General features: G+C 47.6%; 1 protein-coding gene across 9 annotated transcripts in view; it reads left to right on the top strand.

Annotated features, from left to right (window-relative positions):
* The window catches only part of LOC138266928 (calmodulin-binding transcription activator 2-like), an 863,356-nt gene that overhangs the window by 196,647 nt on the left and 643,936 nt on the right, over positions 1–22,773 (top strand). For all 9 annotated transcript variants that reach the window (XM_069215705.1, XM_069215704.1, XM_069215702.1 and 6 more), the window contains exon 5: positions 20,533–20,668. In XM_069215705.1, coding sequence (XP_069071806.1) covers positions 20,533–20,668 — 136 coding nt within the window. The remainder of the gene's footprint in view (positions 1–20,532; positions 20,669–22,773) is intronic.

Raw genomic sequence — 22,773 nt, 5'->3', positions numbered from 1 at the left:
CTTCCATCCAGCCACAAGCCTGACTCCTGTGACATCTGTAGAACTTTCTCCAGAAGAACCCTTCGTGACAGGGAGAAGATTCGACTTCAGGCAAGAGAGGACAGGAGAAGAAGTGGTCAATCTGCCACAGAGCGAGGAGAAGGTCAGTCCTCTACCAGTGCTCACCCTGTTTCCTCTGCAACTTCTGCCAGACCTGCTCATAAGCGGCATAGGTCTACGTCGAGGCCAGGAACGGCACCGACATGCTCGCTGTCGAGGACCGGCTCACCGTCGAGAAAGAGGCATCACTCGACGTCGGCAGCTGTTTCGCCGTCGAGACGGCGTGGACGCTCGCCGTCGAGAAGATCTTGGTCCGGGTCGCCGTCGACGCGACGAGGACAATCGGCGTCGAGGGAGAGTGCTCGCCGTCGAAGACGGTCGCCGTCATCACATTGACGTCGAGAAAGGTCGTTGTCGAGAGGATCTCAGCGACGAGGGGAATCAACGTCAAGAGGCACCCTCCGTCACCGTACTTCGACGTCGAGGAGTGTGTTGACGTCGAGGCGACAGTCAAAGAGGCCTAGAAGGGTTTATACCACTTCACAATCCTCAGCCTCACTCATCCTACTTCCGGATTCGCCTCTGCTCTCTCCTCAACAGCCGCCGTCGCCGCAGACACCAGTAACACCTGCGGCTCCTCTTCCGGCCCCCCCTTCAGAGTCTGTTCCGATGACTCCAGCGGAATCCATAAGACATTCCAGACATTCCTCTAGACGTTCGTCTTCCTCTCGGCACCAACGACATGAGTCAATTCAGAGATCCTCGCATTCACGTCATAGACATTCTTCTTCGTCTATAAGGGACTACTCTCCAACCCTGTCGGACTCACCGTCCCCGAGAGTGTCCCCCATAGATGACGTGAGTACCTTCCAAGAGGTCCTAGTGCGCGGGGCGACCAAACTAAATATCCCGCTGGCGGTACCCGCCCCATCGACCTCAGTGATTTTTGAGACTTTACACCAGAGGACATCGTCAAGACCTTTACTTCCACTGGTTCCGGGTCTTCTTGAACCGGCAATGGATATTTTTCTGACACCGGCCACAACGAAATCTGCTCCTTCCAGACTTATTAAAAAGTATCGCCCACCGGGGCAAGACCCTCTATTCCTAAGATCGGACCCGATGCCGGACTCGGTGGTTATAGTAGCGGCAAAGAAGCAAAGAAGTTACACTCTACAGCACCGTCTTCCTCCTCGCCTCCGGATAAAGAGAGCAGAAAGATCGATGCTGCAGGCCGAAAAGTATGCTCTACCGCAGCCATCACAATGAAAGCAGCCAGTGCCACTGCTTTATTAGGAAGATATGATCGTGCTTTTTGGGACTCTATGCTGCAGTTTGCGGAGCACTTACCCAAGGACAAAAGGGAAGATTTCTTGGAGGTCGTGGGTGAACGTGCCATGGTTTCCAACCAGGTGATAAGCGCTGCTGCTGATTCTTCAGTGCTGTCGGCACATAACTACGCTCATGGAGTAGCTTTAAGACGACACGCATGGTTGAGATTGACATCTCTCAAACCAGAGGCACAACAGAGGATTCAGAATTTACCATTCTCAGGCTCCACCTTGTTCGGCTCTCATGCCAATGACGAGATGTCAAGAATGAAGTCTGAGCTAGACATTTTAAAAGCGGTAGGCATCGAATGCCCAAAGGAACAACGAAAAGTATTCTGTCCCTACCAGCGAAGGCTATTCACCCACAGGTATTAGGCATCACACTGGATGTCCTCACGTCCCCAGCAGCAACAGCAGCATCCAAGGGCCTTCTCGACACAGAGAAAGTCGACAAGGGGTCGTTCCACGCCGCAAACTCAGGCAACTCGCCAGGCTCCCGCATCTAAGCCCTGAATCTTCACTTCCCCCTCCTCCGTTACCCACTCCGGTAGGGGGAAGTATGTTAAATCTTCTGGACGAGTGGCTACGCATCACATCAGACGCCTGGGTATTGAATATTGTGCGAAATGGTTACGCTCTTAGATTCATCAGTCCTCCTCCATCTGTTCCACCCAAACCAGCCAGCCACCACCTCGAAGCTCTTCAGTTAGAAGTAGATATTCTATTACAAAAAAGAGCAATAGAGCCCGTCCCGATCAACCAACGCGGGAAAGGGATTTATTCAAGGTATTTTCTGGTGACAAAGAAGGACAAACAAGAGTTTCGTCCCATTCTAGACCTAAGGACAGCAAACAAGTGGATTTGCAAAGAGAAATTCAGGATGCTATCCTTGCACCAAATTTACCCGCAACTTCGTCAGGGCGACAGGCTCTGTGCGATAGACCTTTGCGCCGCTTATTTTCAAATTCCGGTGAGCAAGAAACATCGAAAATTCCTAAGGTTCACCTTCGGCAAAAGTCATCACCAATTTGTGGTTCTACCCTTCGGCCTCAAATCAGCGCCGAGAACTTTTTCCAAAAGCATGGCGGTGGTAGCTGCTCATTTGAGGAAGCATCGAATATTTGTCTACCCCTATCTGGACGATTGGCTCATAAAGGCCTCCAACTATCTAGAGGCCCAACAACATTTCAACTGGGCTCAACAACTGCTCCAGAATCTCGGTCTTCAAGTCAATCTTCTCAAGTCCACAGCAACGCCTGTTCAGAGGCTGCATTACCTAGGGACCATTATAGATACCAATCAAGGAAAGGTGTTTCCTTCGGAGGAACGACGATTATCAATTCTCCAAAAGTACAAACAACTAGAGAGAACACCACAGACCACTGCAAGAGTAGTAGCCTCTCTACTGGGCTCGATGGCGTTGTGTATCCACCTCGTTCCCAATGCTCGTCTCTATATGACACGCTTACAGGAGTGCCTGGAGGATCAATGGTGTCAACTGATGGACGATTGGGAGAGCAGAGTCCTTCTTTCTCCCCACGCCCTACAGTCCCTCATGTGGTGGTGTTCACCCAACAATCTCTTGGTGGGGATTTCTTTCCATCAACAGCCTCCAGCTCAAACCATCGTAACAGACGCATCGCTGCTCGGATGGGGAGCGCACATGGATCATCTTCGAGTCCAAGGCAAGTGGTCACAGAGAGAGAGTCTGTTTCATATCAACCTGCTGGATCTTCGCGCAGTCCATCTTGCGCTCAAGGCCTTCCTACCTTCTCTGAAAACGGAAACTCTCCTCCTCCAGACGGACAACGTGGCCACCATGTATTACGTAAACAAACAAGGAGGCACCAGGTCCAGGCTATTATCCAGAGAGGCTCAGACAATTTGGCATTGGCTTCTAGCCAGAACCTGTCGCTAGTGGCAACTCACCTGCCGGGCAGGCAGAATGTTCAAGCGGATGCTCTCAGCCGCGTAATGGACGAGAACCACGAATGGGTATTACACGACGACGTCGTTCGTTCCATTTTCGCACTATGGGGTACCCCCTCTATAGACCTATTCGCAACCCCAGAAAACAAAAAATGCCAAAACTTCGCCTCCAGATATTACCATCCAGGGACACTGGGGAATGCCCTGTGGATAAGCTGGTCAGGAGCATTTCTTTACGCCTTCCCACTGCTTCCCCTGATACCGGCAGTCCTCCAGAAGCTATCCAATGCTCAATCCAAAATGATTCTAATTGCTCCAGAATGGCCACGCCAATGGTGGTTTCCAGACCTTCTTCACTGGTCGCTCAAGCCACACATCAGACTGCCTCATCGTCCGGACCTTCTCATGAAGGTCAGAGGGCAGATATCTCACCCCAACCTCTCATAGTTGAGTTTGGCAGCATGGTGCAATATGGACACTTGAACCTACCTCAGGACTCGATGGAAATCTTAAGAGAAGCAAAACGCCCTTCCACACGTTCGGCTTATGCATGCAAGTGGAAAAGATTCTGTGTGTGGTGTTTGGACAACAGCGCTGACCCGGTATCCTGTGGAGCGGAAGCTATCCTGCCATACTTGCTAAGTTTGGCAAAATCGGGTTTACAATTGACATCAATAAAAGTGCACTTGGCGGCTCTAACGGCATATAGAAAGAGCCCCTCTCAAACCTCCTTTTTTAGGATCCCTATTATCAAGGACTTCCTGGAGGGCTTAAAAAAGGTTTTCCCTCCCATTAGGAGGCCATCTCCTCCATGGGAACTGAATGTGGTCCTATCGCGTCTGATGCTACCTCCGTTCGAGCCTATACATAAAGCATCACTTCAACATCTCACGTGGAAAACTGCCTGTTCGATGGCATCTGTCGCTGTAGATACGCATGTTCTGCAATAGCTCGCCATCTGGTGTTGGGCCGGAGTGTTACAAGTTGTTTTTCTTCGAAGAAGTCTTTCGAGTCACGGGACCGAGTGACTCCTCCTTTTGTCTCCATTGCGCATGGGCGTCGACTCCATCTTCGATTGTTTTTTTTCCGCCATCGGGTTCGGACGTGTTCCTGTCGCTCCGAGTTTCGGAACGGAAAATTAGCTAATTTCGGAAGATTTTCGTCGGTATTGTTGCGTTCGGGATCGGCGTACTTAGATTCCACACCGCATCGAAGATCGAAGAGCTCCGGTGCCCTTCGGGGTAGTTTTTCGATCCTCCGTCGGGGCCTGGTCGGCCCGACCGCGTGCTGAAGAACGCCGATGGAACGGACCCCGTTCCGTTTCTGCCCCAAATGCCACAATAAATACCCTTACACAGACCAACACTTGGTCTGCAACCTGTGCCTGTCACCTGAGCACAGCGAAGACACCTGCGAGGCCTGTCGTGCGTTCCGGTCCCGAAAAACACTCCGAGACCGTCGAGCCAGAAGACTTCAGATGGCGTCCGCACCGACAGCCCAACGGGAGTTCGAGGAACAGGAAGAAGAAGGTACCTTCTCGATCCAAGACTCAGACTCCGAAGGATTCGACGATACACAAACCGTGAGTAAGACGTCGAAATCCACTCAGAAGAACATTTACAAGGCCCAGGGGACGCCACTGCCACCAGGCCATGGCTCGACCCATAAATTCGGTGACCGCCCGTCGGCACCGAAAAAGGCCCAAACAGTGCCGAGATCGTCCGACTCCGGTCGAGACACCGGCACGCAGCCTTCTCGGGACCGAGAAAGTGCTGGAGACAAGCCTCGACACCGAGATGCAGGTGCCGACACGGCTCGACGCCGAGACAGCGGCACCGAAACAGATCGACGCCGAGAGGTTTCGGCCCCGAAAAAGAAAAGAGTCACCTCGGAGCCGAAAAAACACGCAGACAGGGTTTCGATGCCGAAACAAACTGCAAGCGACCCAGCTTCAGGCTCTTATACAGAAGAGCACTCGCTAACCTCCCAAATGCAGAAGCATAGGTTTGAGGAAGAGCTGCAAGCAACTGATGTGGACCATACGCAAAAGCGTATCTTCATACAGCAGGGGACAGGAAAAATAAGCACCCTTCCCCCCATTAGGAGAAAGAGAAGGTTGGAGTTCCAGACGGAACACACGCCACAACCAAAAGTGGTGAAAAGAGTTACCCCACCACCCTCTCCTCCGCCTGTGATTAACGTCTCACCAGCACAAACTCCATCACACTCCCCAGCTCACACCACCATGAGCCAGGGTGACCAAGATCAGGACGCATGGGACCTATACGACGCCCCAGTGTCAGATAACAGTCCGGAGGCATACCCTACAAAGCCATCTCCACCAGAAGACAGCACCGCGTATTCTCAAGTGGTGGCTAGAGCAGCACAATTTCACAACGTAAGCCTCCACTCAGAACAGGTCGAGGATGATTTCTTATTCAACACCCTCTCCTCCACCCACAGCTCCTACCAAAGCCTGCCTATGCTCCCTGGTATGCTCCGGCACGCAAAAGACATCTTTAAGGAGCCGGTCAAAAGTAGGGCAATCACACCAAGGGTGGAAAAAAAGTATAAGGCGCCTCCTACAGACCCGGCTTTCATCACTACACAGCTGCCACCAGACTCTGTCGTTGTAGGAGCAGCTAGGAAAAGGGCCAACTCTCACACATCTGGAGATGCACCACCCCCAGATAAAGAAAGCCGCTAGTTCGATGCAGCTGGTAAAAGAGTTGCAGCACAAGCTGCAAACCAGTGGCGCATCGCGAACTCACAGGCACTACTTGCGCGCTATGACAGAGCCCACTGGGACGAGATGCAACATCTCATTGAACATCTGCCTAAGGACTTACAAAATAGGGCAAAACAAGTGGTTGAGGAGGGACAGACCATTTCCAACAACCAGATCCGCTCCTCCATGGACGCTGCAGATACAGCTGCACGGACAATTAATACATCTGTAACTATCAGAAGGCATGCATGGCTCCGAACGTCTGGATTTAAACCAGAGATTCAACAAGCAGTTCTCAATATGCCTTTTAATGAAAAAGAACTGTTCGGTCCAGAAGTGGACACAGCGATTGAGAAACTCAAAAAAGATACGGACACTGCCAAAGCCATGGGCGCACTCTACTCCCCGCAGAGCAGAGGGAATTACAGCACATTCCGTAAAACGCCCTTTCGAGGGGGGTTTCGAGGTCAAAGCACACAAGCCAGCACCTCACAAGCCACACCGTCCAGTTACCAGGGACAGTATAGAGGAAGTTTTCGGGGACAATATAGAGGAGGGCAATTCCCTAGAAATAGAGGAAGATTTCAAAGCCCCAAAGCCCCTACTACTAAACAGTGACTCACAGGTCACTCACCCCCTCCACACAACACCAGTGGGGGGAAGAATAGGTCATTATTACAAAGCATGGGAGGAAATCACTACAGACACTTGGGTTCTAGCAATTATCCAACATGGTTATTGCATAGAATTTCTACAATTCCCTCCAAACATACCACCAAAAGCACAAAATTTAACAACACACCATTCCAATCTCCTGGAGATAGAAGTGCAGGCACTATTGCAAAAGAATGCAATCGAATTAGTGCCAAACACACAAATAAACACAGGAGTTTACTCACTGTACTTTCTGATACCAAAGAAGGACAAAACACTGAGACCAATCCTAGACCTCAGAGTAGTGAACACTTTCATCAAATCAGACCACTTCCACATGGTCACACTACAAGAAGTATTGCCATTGCTAAAACTACACGACTACATGGCAACTTTAGACCTCAAGGATGCTTATTTCCATATACCAATACACCCATCGCACAGGAAATACCTAAGGTTTGTATTCAAAGGAATACATTACCAATTCAAGGTACTGCCTTTCGGATTAACAACCGCACCAAGAGTCTTTACCAAATGTCTAGCGGTAGTCGCAGCACACATAAGAAGGCAGCAAATACATGTGTTCCCATATCTAGACGACTGGCTAATCAAGGCCCATTCGTTAATAGAGTGCTCAAATCACACAAATCATATCATACAAACCCTCTTCAAACTAGGGTTCACCGTCAATTTCACAAAATCCAAAATTCTGCCACGCAAGGTACAACAATACCTGGGAGCCATAATAGACACATCAAAAGGAGTAGCCACTCCAAGTCCACAAAGAATTCAAAATTTCAACACCATCATACAACGCATGTATCCAACACAAAAGATACAGGCAAAGATGGTATTACAACTCCTAGGCATGATGTCATCATGCATAGCCATTGTCCCAAACGCAAGACTGCACATGAGGCCCTTACAACAATGCCTAGCATCACAGTGGTCTCAAGCACAGGGTCACCTTCTAGATCTGGTGTTAATAGACCGCCAAACTTACCTCTCGCTTCTGTGGTGGAACACCATAAATTTAAACAAGGGGCGGCCTTTCCAAGACCCAGTGCCACAATACGTAATAACAACAGATGCTTCCATGACAGGGTGGGGAGCACACCTCGATCAACACAGCATACAAGGACAATGGAACGTACATCAAACAAAACTGCATATCAATCACCTAGAACTTCTAGCAGTTTTTCAAGCACTAAAAGCTTTCCAACCAATAATAGTTCACAAATACATTCTCGTCAAAACAGACAACATGACAACAATGTATTATCTAAACAAGCAGGGGGGGACGCACTCCACGCAGTTAAGCCTGCTAGCACAAAAAATTTGGCATTGGGCAATTCACAACCAAATTCGCCTAATTGCACAGTTTATACCAGGGATACAAAATCAACTCGCAGACAATGTCTCTCGAGATCACCAACAGGTCCACGAATGGGAAATTCACCCCCAAATTCTGAACACTTATTTCAAACTCTGGGGAACACCTCAGATAGACTTGTTTGCGACAAGGGAGAACGCAAAATGCCAAAACTTCGCATCCAGATACCCACACAAACAATCCCAAGGCAATGCCCTATGGATGAACTGGTCAGGGATATTTGCTTACGCTTTTCCTCCTCTCCCTCTCCTTCCTTACCTGGTAAACAAACTCAGTCAAAGCAAACTCAAACTCATATTGATAGCACCAACTTGGGCAAGGCAACCCTGGTACACAACGCTGCTAGACCTATCAGTGGTACCCTGCATCAAATTGCCCAACAGGCCAGATCTGTTGACACAGCACAACCAAAAGATCAGACACCCAGATCCAGCATCGCTGAATCTAGCAATCTGGCTCCTGAAATCCTAGAATTCGGGCACTTACAACTTACCCAAGAATGTATGGAAGTCATAAAACAAGCAAGAAGGCCATCCACCAGGCACTGCTATGCAAGTAAATGGAAGAGGTTTGTTTGCTACTGCCATATTAATCAAATACAACCATTACACACAACTCCAGAACATGTAGTGGGTTACTTGCTGCACTTACAAAAATCTAACCTAGCTTTCTCTTCCATTAAGATTCACCTTGCAGCAATATCTGCATACCTGCAGACTACCTATTCAACTTCCCTATATAAAATACCAGTCATTAAAGCATTCATGGAGGGCCTTAGGAGAATTATACCACCAAGAACACTACCTGTTCCTTCATGGAACCTAAATGTTGTCCTAACTAGACTTATGGGTCCACCTTTTGAACCCATGCACTCCTGCGACATACAGTTCCTAACCTGGAAGGTGGCATTTCTCATCGCCATTACTTCCCTGAGAAGAGTAAGCGAGATTCAGGCGTTTACTATACAGGAACCTTTTATACAACTACACAAAAATAAAGTCGTCCTAAGGACCAATCCTAAATTTTTGCCAAAGGTTATTTCACCGTTCCATCTAAATCAAACAGTGGAACTTCCAGTGTTCTTTCCACAGCCAGATACCGTAGCTGAAAGGGCACTACATACATTAGATGTCAAAAGAGCATTGATGTATTACATTGACAGAACAAAAAACATCAGAAAGACTAAACAACTCTTTATTGCATTTCAAAAACCTCATGCAGGAAACCCAATTTCAAAACAAGGTATAGCCAGATGGATAGTTAAATGCATCCAAATCTGCTACCTTAAAGCTAAACGACAGCTGCCCATTACACCAAGGGCACACTCAACCAGAAAGAAAGGTGCTACCATGGCCTTTCTAGGAAACATCCCAATGCAAGAAATATGTAAGGCAGCCACATGGTCTACGCCTCACACATTCACCAAGCACTACTGTGTAGACGTGTTATCCGCACAACAAGCCAAAGTAGGTCAAGCCGTATTAAGGACATTATTTCAGACTACTTCCACTCCTACAGGCTGATCCACCGCTTTTGGGGAAATAACTGCTTACTAGTCTATGCAGAACATGCGTATCTACAGCGACAGATGCCATCGAACTGAAAATGTCACTTACCCAGTGTACATCTGTTCGTGGCATCAGTCGCAGTAGATTCGCATGTGCCCACCCGCCTCCCCGGGAGCCTGTAGCAGTTTGGAAGTTACCTTCAATTATTTATATATGTATCATCTCAACCTTAAATAGGTGCATACTTAGTCACTCCATTGCATGGGCACTATTACTACAATTCAACTCCTACCTCACCCTCTGCGGGGAAAAACAATCGAAGATGGAGTCGACGCCCATGCGCAATGGAGACAAAAGGAGGAGTCACTCGGTCCCGTGACTCGAAAGACTTCTTCGAAGAAAAACAACTTGTAACACTCCGGCCCAACACCAGATGGCGAGCTATTGCAGAACATGCGAATCTACTGCGACTGATGCCACGAACAGATGTACACTGGGTAAGTGACATTTTCATTCTGGTTGCAATCACATCAGCGCGTAGGGTCAGCGAAATCCAGGCCCTTTGCGCCCAAGAACCCTATACAGTCTTTCATTCTGCGAAAGTAGTGATGAGGACGCATCCAAAATTTTTACCAAAAGTCGTTTCCGACTTTCATGTGAACCAAACCATTTCATTACCAATTTTCTTTCAAAATCCAACTACCCTTGCCGAGAGAACTCTGCATTTTCTAGATGTAAAGAGGGTTTTTAAATTTTACTTGGACAGGACAAAATGCTTGCGTAAATCACAGCAGCTCTTTATTAACTGTGGCCCAGTTAGAACAGGGTTGGGCACGTCTAAGCAATCATTATCCAGGTGGATTGTTTCATGTATACTGTTGTGTTATCAGTTAGCAAACAAATCTCTTGGTGGCAAGCCAAAAGCCCATTCTACTAGAGGGAAGGCAGCTACTGCGGCCTTAATGAGAAATATCCCTTTGGCAGAGATATGCAAGGCAGCCACTTGGAAATCGGTCCATACCTTTACACAGCATTACTGCCTTGATACAGACGCTAGGGCAGATGCACAGGTTGGACAGGCCTCGCTTAAGAATTTATTTGCATGATTCATGTTTTTTTTTTCAGTATTATTTTGTCTACTCCACCGCAGTTATGGGGATGGGCTTGCCAGTCTATTCAGTGCTTATGACTATACATGGAAATCCCCTACGAGAGAAGGAATGGTTTCTTACCTGTAACTCCAGTTCTCTCGTAGGGGTATTTCCATGATAGTCATAAGCAACCCTCCCTCCTCCCCGGTGGAGTTGACATAGAAAAGTTGCCATAGTAGTATTGAGGTTGGTACTCCAACAAATGTTTCGTTCCTTCATGTCAGCTTACAAGCCTTCAAAAAGAACTGAGGCAACTGCCTTTTGCTGTGCATGATGGGATACAGGAAGACTTTACTTTCTTAAAGGCACAGCTCTATTTACATTCTGTATAATGGCAGCCTATGGGCTACACTGTCCTGCATTGTTTTATTCTCATGAGAGGTGTAAATAAAGTATGAGAATGTATTTTTTATTACATTTCTAGAATAAATAGGTGTTTGAACGTGAATTTACACTACAGCTGCTTTCTTTTCAACAATTTGGCCTGTGTAGCTGTTCACATAGGCTGCACAGTGTTATTCTTAAGTGGTTTTTGACAGACCTTTTTTCAAAGGGCTGGTATCTGCAATTAAGAATATACTTCACATCAGTGCTCCGGGGTCCCCGCAGGCGCGCGGAACTATTCAGTGCTTATGACTATCATGGAAATACCCCTACAAAAGAACTGGAGTTACAGGTAAGAAACCATTCCTTCTTGCGGGATCAACACCCAAAATGGGGGTATATAGGTTCTCATAATGCACCAGAAACACACTATCTATATTGGTTGGCTGATTAGCCAGACAATTATTGCACCTTTTCTTTGCAGACCATGCCAGGAGGCGCCCAGCATGTTCACTCTCCTCATAATAATTTTAGAAACATGAGTTCTGGTGCAAGGTTTATCTGGCCATGTAAAGCTTTGAGCTTCACTTTGGCTGCCTCTATACTCTCCTCCGAAACAGGGTACCATTACATAAGTAATTGTTGCAGAGTCTAATTCTTGCTGCAAACACTGAACTTTTCTCTTCCTTATTTTTGAACTCTCAGCCTGATTTGAGATAGCCTCTCCCCTTATAAATGCTTTACTCGTCCCCCAGACAGAGAAGATTGTTGCAGTACCTTTATTCCTACCTAATAACCCAGACTCACCCATTTGAAGGGTGGATCTCCAGCCCGAGTTGGTTAGCAAGGATTTATCTAATGCCCACCTTGGTCTGTTGGTCCAATTAATATGCATTTTAAGTTGAATAACCGGAACCGAATGAACAGAAAAGGGGTTTGCTAAAATATAAGAGCTCTCCCATAACCAAGCATGAGAGTTCAGAAAGTAATCAATTCTAGAGGCAGAATTAAATTGTTTTTAAAACTAAGTAAATTCAGAACTTGCAGGATGATCTGATATCCATGGGTCAATTAGAGCTAGATCCTGAATCATTATCATAAAAACAGCAAAGGATCTAAAATTATTCTGTGATCTTTTTTTACGAGTCATATCTATCCTTATGTCCGGAATAATATTAAAATCACTCTCTACAACCAGGTTGCCTGCTAAAGGTAATAGCACTCTATACAATCCTTCCAGGGATGATGGATCATCCTCTATGAAGCCATAAAGGCTGACAACTTGCTTTAATTTGCCCTGACCTAACAAGGTAATTACGATCCTCATAGCTTGGACAACCCTATAAACCTGGCACACCTTGCTTGGAATTCCTCGAGCCACAAGAACCGCTACCCCTCGTACCGCTGCACTTGCTGAAGCATAATAGGCCTGGATGAAAAAGCTCTGTAATTTAGGTGGTTTCTCATATAGTTTGAGATGTGTTTCTTTTATTATGATTACTTGTACCTACGATACCTGTAACCACTGCAACAAGGCCTGGCATTTGATCCGATTGTTGATTCCATTAGCACTACAGAAGGCAAGTCTAATTGCTTTTGTAGGTTACTGGGTCTGCCTGGCCAAGATGGCGGCCGCTTAATTCCGGAGATCCTGGTCAGCCCACCAAATATCCTGTTTTAAACCCTGCAAAGGGGGGCCCTATTTCATAAAAGTGAGGTAGGGGGCCCGTCTGGACATAGGCCTGTCAGCAGAGGAGCCTGATGTCGCTGGATGCATCTGAATAACCGACTCAGCCAAGGACTACCCTGACCGGCTGAGGAGGTGTGGCCTAACATGGCTGCGGGTGGGAGGAGAACTGCTGCCTAGCCCTGCCCGCTGCTCCGGTTGTTGAGCTAGATGCGGCTGAGGTGTGGGGAGACCCCTGGCACATGACCGACGGGTCGGAGGTCCACCTGGGCACGGACTGGCTGGAGGAGGAGCTTGGAGGCACTGGGCCCACCTAGACGATCGGCCGATGACTGTACCCATAGGGTGAGGAAGTGTGGCCCGACCTGGAGTCGAACAGGAGGTGAGCTGAGGCCTGACCCTGCCCGCTGCTCCGGACATCAGTGCTGGAAGATGCCGGGATGTGGATTGACCTTCCCTGTCGGGATGGGTAGGCAAGGTTCTACCGCAGGGGCCGGCAGAGTGGCCCGCAACGAGGAGGTGAGGAGCACAGGGGCCTGGATGTGTCGACATAGGGAAACCTGACTCGGTGGAGGTTGCTTGTGAGGACCTGGCTAGGGCTGCTGTAAGGAGCAGCCCCTGTGGGACGGCCTGAACGAGGGAACCGCTGGACGATGGATCCCCTCCCCCCCTGCATGGAAAGAGAGCATATAGGGGCAAGTGCTGCCGCGGGAGTGCCTGATGTGGGACCTCGACACCGTGTACGTCATGGCGTAGCAATGATGATTGGGGTCCCCTTGATCGGGTGAGTGGAGACAGAGGTCGAAAACGGTGGGAGGACCCTGCAGGAGGACCCAGCGTACAGCGCTGTTTTGGGGTTGGTGCACCCGAAGTCATTGCCCTCCCCCGCGCCTGAGCTATATTTGTAGCGTATCAGGCCACCGCCCCGACTGAATTGCTGATCTGCATGCTGCACTCAGAGCAGACGGAGGAGTGGAGCGCCCCTGGAGACCTACCAGGCCCCCTGTAGGGAGACGTGGGGGCACCAGAGCTGCATGTGCTTAGAGGCTGGTGTGCTCACAGGATTGGCCCCTCCTGCCAGGCCTAACTTGTGGGCTCCTTTGCTGTGCTGGGGGGTGCGGGGTCACACAGGACTGACAGCTGTTGGAGTCCTGTGCTGAGGCGTTGGTCCAGTCACCTAAATTCTAGACCTAGGCGCGATAGCTCTGGGTTCCACCTGCTAACTGACATATTCCGAATATCCAGACCCAAGTGACAGGGTTGCACTTACCAGCCCCAGATCCCAACCGCCCGCAGATAGCCAGAGAAGTAAGGAAGAACCTGGTGCCTTCACCTATGCAAGAGACCCTGAACAGAATTCTTGAAGCAATTGAGGATACTAAATTGACTCTGAGCCAAGAGATCAGCAAGGTGTCCGCTGAAATGAGCCATCAACGTACAGACTATCACAAACTGTCTGACAGGGTGAAAGATACAGAGTTGGCCCACACACCAAGCAATTAGGTCCCCAGTGTCCCACCTCACCGAACAGATCCAAAAATTTGAGCATTGCACTCAAGATGCAGAAGGCCGCAGCCAGCACAATAATGCAAGTATTTTGGGGATACTGGAAGGAGTGGAGGGGCCTGACGCTGTGACTTACCTGGAATCCCGGCTGCGATTGCTCATGGGCAAGAGACCCCTCACGCTATTTGTTGCACTGGAAAGAGCACATTGAGTCCTGGCTCATAGACCGGAGCTGGAGAGGCCATCTCGACTAATAGTAGCAAAACTCGTACACTATAGGGACTGCGATCTGCTGCTGCAGAGAGCCTGCAAAGCGGGCCCGTTCAAGGTTGGGGGTAGCCCAGCCACCCTCTTTCCAGACTTCACAATGGCGGTCCAGTCCAAACAAGCCACCTTCATGGAGGTGAAATGGGCTTTACGTGAGGAGGGACTCCATTACACCTTGATGTTCCCCTCTAAGCTGAAGTTCATGCTGGTGGACAACACCCACTTCTTCCAAGAACCAGATGAAGCATGGTCCAGGCTCGAGATGTACCGAGCAGGCACAGATGGATCGAAGCGCACGGAACATAGGCCGCCCCGGTGCCGTGGCAAGAGAAGGTACAAACTGGATCCTGCAGACAATAAGCAGGTGACAAAGCCCACACAGCAACAGGCACACCAAGGCAAGCGGCAGCACTTCAGGCGGCAGCCTCTCTGGCGGAGGCGAGAAACTCAGACAAGGAACAAGGGTCTGGGCCAGAAAACTTGGACATGTGAGAATCCGCTGATGAAGACTCTGTAGTTAGCGCAGTGGAGTGTCTCCCCCACGTAACACCACAGGCATCAGATGACATTGCTTGAGAGTAAAAGGCCCTACCTTCGCCTGTAGCTGGCAATTGAATTCAGGGTGTGGGCTGACCTGGGCTCTGATAGATCACCATGATGTTCCTGGTGCCTGCCTCCAGATTACACGCCGGACAATCCAGTTGGATGATGACAATACACATTTCCATATTGGTTTCCATGGTTTGGGCGGCCAGCTGTTGCTTGGCTGCTCTTGGGAAGGGGAGTCGGGGTTTGTTTGCATTGCCTGTTCTAGCCAATGGTCACTTTGGGGAGCGCAACATAATGTTGAAATGCCTTGTGGGAAGCTGTGGAAGGGCGAGGATTAGGTTACCTGACGATTTCCTTAGATGGAATGGCTGCCACGCATCTCCCCTTTAAAATAATGTTTTGAAATATTCGGGGCATGGGCTCGATGGCAAAAAGCCATAACATTTTTTCATACATGAAACGCAGGGGGATACATATTGCTATGCTGCAGGAATCACACCTCACCCATGTAGAGGCAGACCTCCTCCGCAGGCATTGGCGTGGGCAACTGTTCGCAACTACATGTTCAGCCTTTGCAGGGGGGGGGGGCAGCAATGTGGGTAGAAGAGGGGGTGCCCTTTGAGGCCTCCACAGTTGACGTGGACAATGGTGGTCGCTGTGTATTGGTGGATGACCGTCTCCATGGCAAACCACTAGTATTGGGAAGTGTTTATGTCCCGAACAAAAGACCAGATCCAATTTCTGCACTCCATGTCTGACCGACATGTGGCGATTTACTGATGTTCAATTCCTTATTGGAGAGGACTTTAACGAAGTCTTAGACCTCCTTCTAGACCGATCGACCCCCACCGCTCCGAGGTGTGGCAACAGTTAGGGTGGCAACGGGTATGTTGACCTTGATATCCCACTAGGATATGGTGGACGTCTGGTGCCTTCATAACCCACTTAGTAGGGACTACTCATATTACTCACACCTTTACCAACTACACAGCAGAATAGACCGGATCCTCTTCTCTGCCTCCCTTAGTGGAACGCTGAGGCAAGCGGAATACTTAGGCAGGACCTTATCTGATCACAGACCACTATTGATCTCTTTAAGAACGACAGAGACACACTAGCCTGTCCTGACATGACGGTTGCACTCCACTGTGTTGGAGGACGACTATCGGGAGACGTTGAATATCTGGCAAGGAATCCTAGGTCAGAGTCTAGTAGGTGTATTGAGAGGGAGGCCCTCAAAGTGGTAATACGGGGACATTGCCTAGGACAAACTATGGGTATTAGGCGAGACCTTGAGCGGGACATTACATGACTAGAGGACGACCCTCACCAACACAACATCAACCTTGACGGTACCACAGAAACCCAAGCGAAGATGCTGGAGACCCGAAAGCAATATAATGTAGCCCTGGAATGCCTTGGATGTCATGACTACTAGAAGTATGTAACCAGAGTACATGAAGAAGAGGGGAAGGCGGGGAGATTACTGGCCTAGCTGGTTCGTCCAAGGACCGTGGGACACCAATCATCCAACTGACTACCATTCAGGGTGCTATACTATACTCGCCCACCCAGATAAACGATTAATTCACGACCTACTACACATCTCTGAACGGTCCTGTACAGTTGGACACGTCTGACAACAGGGGGGACTTCTAGGCTTTACTACCCCAGGGTATTCTCTCTGACATGGACAGGGACACACTGGGGGCGCGGATGTCAGTGGAAGAAGTCAATGCAGCCATTAAAACGTTAGCAACGGGTGTCCGCTCTCGCCGTTGTTATTCGCTCTTCCCATAGAACCACTATTGGCAAAATTTCAGGGAAATGGCCCAAGAATGGGGAATATGCCAGCGTGGACAGTTTCACATAGTCTCCCTATACGCAGATGACCTTCTTATTTATCTCAGGAATAGGCCAGTGACGTTGCCATGAGTGTTTAGATTATTAGACTACTTTGGCGACTGCTCAGGCCTCCGTTTAAACTGAAGGAAGACCTACGTCTTCCCGATAGTACGTGGGGTGGGCCGCCCGTTTCTTGCTCCGAAGAAGTGACATGGGCACCTCTCTCATTTCGCTACCTGGGTATTCAGGTCTACCATGAGCTGCACGATATCTGGGAGAGCAAAATGGGGAAAGCTCTTCGACCACTGCGGTCCACCTTCACTTCCTGGCATTCCCTCTGCTTGCCTACTATGGCATGCGTCTCCCTCATTAAGATGGTGATGCTCCCCATGTTGCTTTATTACTTTACCAACCTGCCCATTGCACTCCCAGCCTCCTGGTTTCACTCACTGGATGACTCCTTAGGAAATTGCTGTGGGACGTCGGTGGTCAGCAGGTGGCCTTGACCACTCTCGCCTACCCCCTGAGGCGGGGGGGAGAGGCGTGCTTGGAGTCCCTGATTTTTTTAGTGCAATTTCTTGGCAGCCCAGCTACAGTGGCCTACGTGTTGGCTCAGTGAGGTGGGGGTTTCGGAGCTGGAGGCCGATGAGGGGGACCCAAACTGCATTAGACTGTTAGCCAGAATGCTTAAACCTAACCTGCGGGCCCCATGCCGGGTATATTACTAACAACGGCCCTAACCAATACGCGGAGAGTACTTAGGAAACCAAAAACTAAGGTCCCCTATGCACCAGCTATCCCCTGGTGGGGATCCCTCATGGTGATCCGTCTTCCTGTTTTAAAAAAACGACAGCTTTATCACTGGAAAGATGTAGGAATACATACTCTAGGCGAGATATATTGCCAGGAAATGCTGATTCTGTTTGACGACCTCGTGGCTCAGACCAGATTGCCTAGAGGGCAGTTTCTGACTTATGAGGCACTGGTGGGGGCTATTTGGGACCTTTGGAGCGACGCGGAGGGTGAACCCTCTACACACAGGGTTCTTCAGACTAGGTTGTCCATTGGGGAGGGATCTCATTTGGTCTCATGGCTATGTAGAGCATTGCTGGTAATGGTGCATAGACCACTGGACGCCCTCTGGGCCAGGTGGGAGAGAGAACTACACAAGTCCCTTTCGGACTCAGACTGGGGCAAGATTCACACGACTAAAGTACATACAGTATAACGATACTCACAGGACTTATCTTAACCCACCCTGGCTTAGGCTCATATATAGATGGGGGAGGAGATAGGCTGCCCCCGCTGCCTCCTGTAGGATTTGGCCATATGACATGGGGATGCCCAAAGCTGCCAGAATTCTGGAATGGGGGTCATACAGAAACGTAACCATGTACTGAATAGGCGACTTGAGAATACAATAGAGACATGCTTGTTAGGATTGTTTAACAGACCATGCCCCAAGAAAATTGGTAACAGGTCTGTAGACCTGGCCTTTGTGCTGGCTAAGCGCAGGGTGTCTATGGCTTAGAAACACAACAAGGGACACAGTTTGGCTACATGGATAATAAATGTGACAAGATAGGCCAGAGCAGAGGAGAGGGCCCTGAGGAGAGAAGAGAGTAGGGGAATAAGGCGCAGACTGATTGCCCCACTGTGGACAGAGGTGATTGATAGTCTGGAGACCTTAGGTATGGGAGGAGAGTCAGACTCTGGGAGTGACGCAGGGAGTGCTGAGATAGCCTGATAGGGTTGGCCTGGCGGAAGGGCGACTCTATAGAGGCCAAAGGTTCGGTTGGGGTGGGGGGGTGGTATTCATGATACCTCCCCGCCCTCCCCCTGTAGGGTTACCCCTGCAGAGCATCTGAGCGATACGGCATGGAAGGTGCAACATAATTTTAGTGGTGTCACCCTGGTCGTTCGAAAACATATATACCACGGGCAAGTTACCAGTTTCTAAGTTTTTTTAAAAGTTGATTAGCTTCACACTGCTGGCATGTGCTGACCAGATGTAATAACGATCTATAAATCCATACTACATGCTCAACTATACATTAACCATAACCCAACCATAGTCTCTAACAGGTTATCATGGAACCATTATTCTCTTCCAGGGGATCCTCATCAATAGTCATAAACATTGAATATACCCACCCTCGTGCGGGGACCCCGGAGCATACATAAAATACACACATGTATAAGTACGAAATATACTCGAAAAATATATAGCATTTTTAGTAGACAATTTTCATACCAAACTCATGTATACATGTGTACAAAAGCAATGCAGACTATATTGCTAAACAGGCTAAAATGCTTTATTTCTATGGAGTCTTTTTTTTTTTTTTTTTTTAAACAGTCCCTTTAAAATTTAAAAGAAGACAAAACTTTCCAAAGTGTGCTGGTGGAAAGCATGTGATCTAATGGTACTGATTTCAGAATGCTCCGCTGTGCCTCACTTCTCTCAGGATGTACTCAAATATTCTGAAACTAGACTTTATTCACTGGTAACAAGCTGCTCTGTTGTCTTTGCCCTGATTTTGCTGCAATTTGACATTAAATTAATCTTTTTTCCAGGCAAGAGTAGGGGTGAACCGAGTGGCCTTATGATCTGTCTGGAGAAGACAGAAGTGGTAGTTGTGCACTTGAGCCTGAGCACTGTCTGGAAATGTGGACTGTACTGACTGAGCCCCTCCAATTTAGAGGGGAACCCCCATCCACCTTCTGGTATTCGTAGCCTAGCAGTTGTTTTGGACAAATGCCATGCTATATAGTGAATGCTCCTGCTAAGGCTCATACTTGCTTTCATAATCTGGACCACAATACCTTCCTTTGCCACTTATCTTGAGTCTCATCTCCTTACCCACCTGATTCATGTGAATGCTTTCAACAACTCTCCTTATGTGCATTGATTCAGAAAGTCAAGCTTGTTACAAAAGCCAAAGGCTTCTTTTGTTTGGAGCATAGGCGAGATCAGTTTACAGGCCCTGACTTCCAATTCCCACTTAATTTTGGAAGGATTTTAACTACTAGAGGAAGTCGGAGGTGCCACTTTATACCTGATCCCAACCCATGCTACTTGTGTCATTGCTCCTCCTATACTGATGTGCTATGGCACCTCCAGCCAAAGATTTTATAGCAAATGGTAAGGGGACAACAGCTCTCTAGTACACTTTGAAAGGCTCATATAAAGTGTGCGCCATGCTTCTCTGCTGCGGTTGGGTGCCTGTAATGGTGATCATTATATATTAATCCTTTGTTCTCTCTGGTTTCTGTAATTGTCTTGCCTAATGCATTGATCTTTTACAGTTCTTGTTGATGAACTGTGTTGCTTTATATTTCGATTTTATATTGCAGTTTGAACAGTGCTCTGATGCTCAGGTCTAGTTTTAACTAAAGAAAAAAAAGATTAATTAATTAGAATGCCTATTGAATAATATCCCACTGCCCTCATTACATTTCCTTGCCTTCCCATGAAGCTTTCCTCTGTTTGTTACTGTGCCATAAAAGTGATGTGAAGTTTTAATCCTTATGTTCACTACAGACAGCAGTGTTCAGCGCTTAACAGGCAGGAAGAATGAATCTTTTGTTTAAGTTTTTTTTTCTTTTTCTTTTCGTAAGGCCCCAGAATGGTTCCATAATCCTGTACAATCGGAAGAAAGTGAAATATCGGAAAGATGGCTACTGCTGGAAAAAAAGGAAAGATGGCAAAACCACCCGCGAGGATCATATGAAGCTAAAAGTGCAAGGCATTGAGGTAAGTGTTTCCTTAAACATGTCTTTGCTCCCCTCACCTTGAGGCTCACTGTTTATTCCAGCCATCGTTCCCTGTTTAGGGTGGTGTACTGCCATTAATCCTGTCATGGCACAAGCTTCTAATTCCAGTTTACATCAAGTTCTGTGTAGGTTTTCATTGTTCTTTTCTGCTTTTGTAGTCATGTTGCAACGCTCTGCTAATTTCTAATTTTTTTCTGGCAATGATGCTTCTGGCAGAAGGCTCAGACCATTATTTTCTAGCAGTACTATTGTAAGTGGTCCCCCACAACCTTCTTCTGTATTGTAATTGCCACCCCTTGGTAGAGGGACATACGCCTCATTGTGAACATCTTTGCCAAAATTAGAATGGGAAAGATGCTGAAGTTTAGTGTGAAAATGTAGTGATCTTGAAAAAAATTGAATGGCAGTCACAGAATTGAGAGTTAGCGAAAAGCTGTAAACTGAGGCTGAAAGGAAAGATATTTGTTTATTGTTCTGTTTTAGGGAATATGTACTTCTGACGTCAAATCTACCTTTCAGGGCTGTGTTTGAGCAAGTTCTCTTCATGCTGCATAAATGCAATATTTACAAAAAGGTATGTATTGTACATATTTATCAGGAACTATCCATTTCAGAGGCCCAGAAAAGCAGACCATTCATATCACTACAATGCAAAGACTTACTCAAATTATTTGAAAACAAATTCACCAAAATCTATGACTCATTTTCCAACATACAGTAACAACTTCACTTTTCCTTCTATTCTCCACCTTGTTAGAATTTGTTTTCACCATTTTCAAACCCTTGGGTTCCTCTTAGCTTCTAAATCTCAAAATCAAAAAGACCCAACTCAAGTAATAATCCTGGTTCAGCCAAATGTTGCTAACAATTCCAGCCAACTTCTGACTGACAGAACAAAATTATAAATGGCTCCCTTTTCTCTGGAGTCATTTGACACATGTCATTGCCACCCCTCCTCAGAAACATTTGTAGCCCTGAAGCTACTTCTGACCTATCTCTGGCAAGCCCATTAGATGACGGAGCAGTTGACGGCTTCAGAGATGAAAGAAACTCTCAGGTCCATGGAGCCGTTCAGTCAACATTTCTGACATTAAGGAATATAAGGATACCTTTTTACTATGAACTTTATTTCACTCTACAAATCAGCACCCTGGTCAAGGCATTCCATCTGCATTTTTCTCTTCTTATTAAAACCCACCAGTAAAATCCTCCACTACTCCAGACAACAGGGTGCTGTTGACTATAGCCCTAAGAAGTATGTCTGAATTACTGCAATATCATAGAACTTACCTCTTCTAGAAACACTAAGCAACGTTACATAGGCTACAGACCAAGGTATCCAGGATGTGTACAAGTGCAACCATCAAACCTCCCATTAAAGCTAGCCAGTGACTTCTTGTAAATGCCGGGATCATGTTTATGTCCTCCGGACTGTTCATACAGCCCACTGTGGCATTGATACAAAATTCCTGCTGAAACTGGACTACCTCACCAGAAGCTTCTATTTGCTGTCAACAGATCTGAATAACCAGCCATGTTTCTAGAGATAAAAACGAAAGCCTTCCAAAACCAAATTAGACATATGCTCCACTTATCTCAAATACTTTTTGGCAAACCCTTGCACTCGACTAGTCAGCCACTCTCAAACTATCTGCCAACCTTAAGCCATCCCAAAAGGCCTTTCTTGCCTATTTACCTCTCAAGGAATGAGCGTTAAATCTACTCCTAGTTACAGCAACAGATCTACCCCTGATTGCACCTGCTTCTTCTATCACTATCTTCAGCCATCTTGCAATGGTAGTCATTAAAACAGCTTTGAAATGAAGATAAACATAATAAAGAAACCAGCTTTAGACTTAGATTTCCCAAATTAAAATATCTGCTACCTGGTCAAGCTTGAAACAAACCGAAAAGCCAAATTTACATCTCACATTTACTATTATCTTCCTCTAGGCAATCGCTCCAGCCTAATTGTACATGGTTCTGCCACACCAGAGTATTTGTGCCTTCTGATGGATACAACTACCTGTGGATTCCTCACCTAATGAATACTCCCATGGCGCCAGCATTCAACGGAAATCTTCT

Source organism: Pleurodeles waltl, chromosome 12 (assembly GCF_031143425.1).
Source record: "Pleurodeles waltl isolate 20211129_DDA chromosome 12, aPleWal1.hap1.20221129, whole genome shotgun sequence".
Classification (NCBI taxonomy): Eukaryota; Metazoa; Chordata; class Amphibia; order Caudata; family Salamandridae; genus Pleurodeles; species Pleurodeles waltl.
Note: the sequence above shows the minus strand (reverse complement) of the source record. Positions and strands in the feature narration are given on the sequence as shown.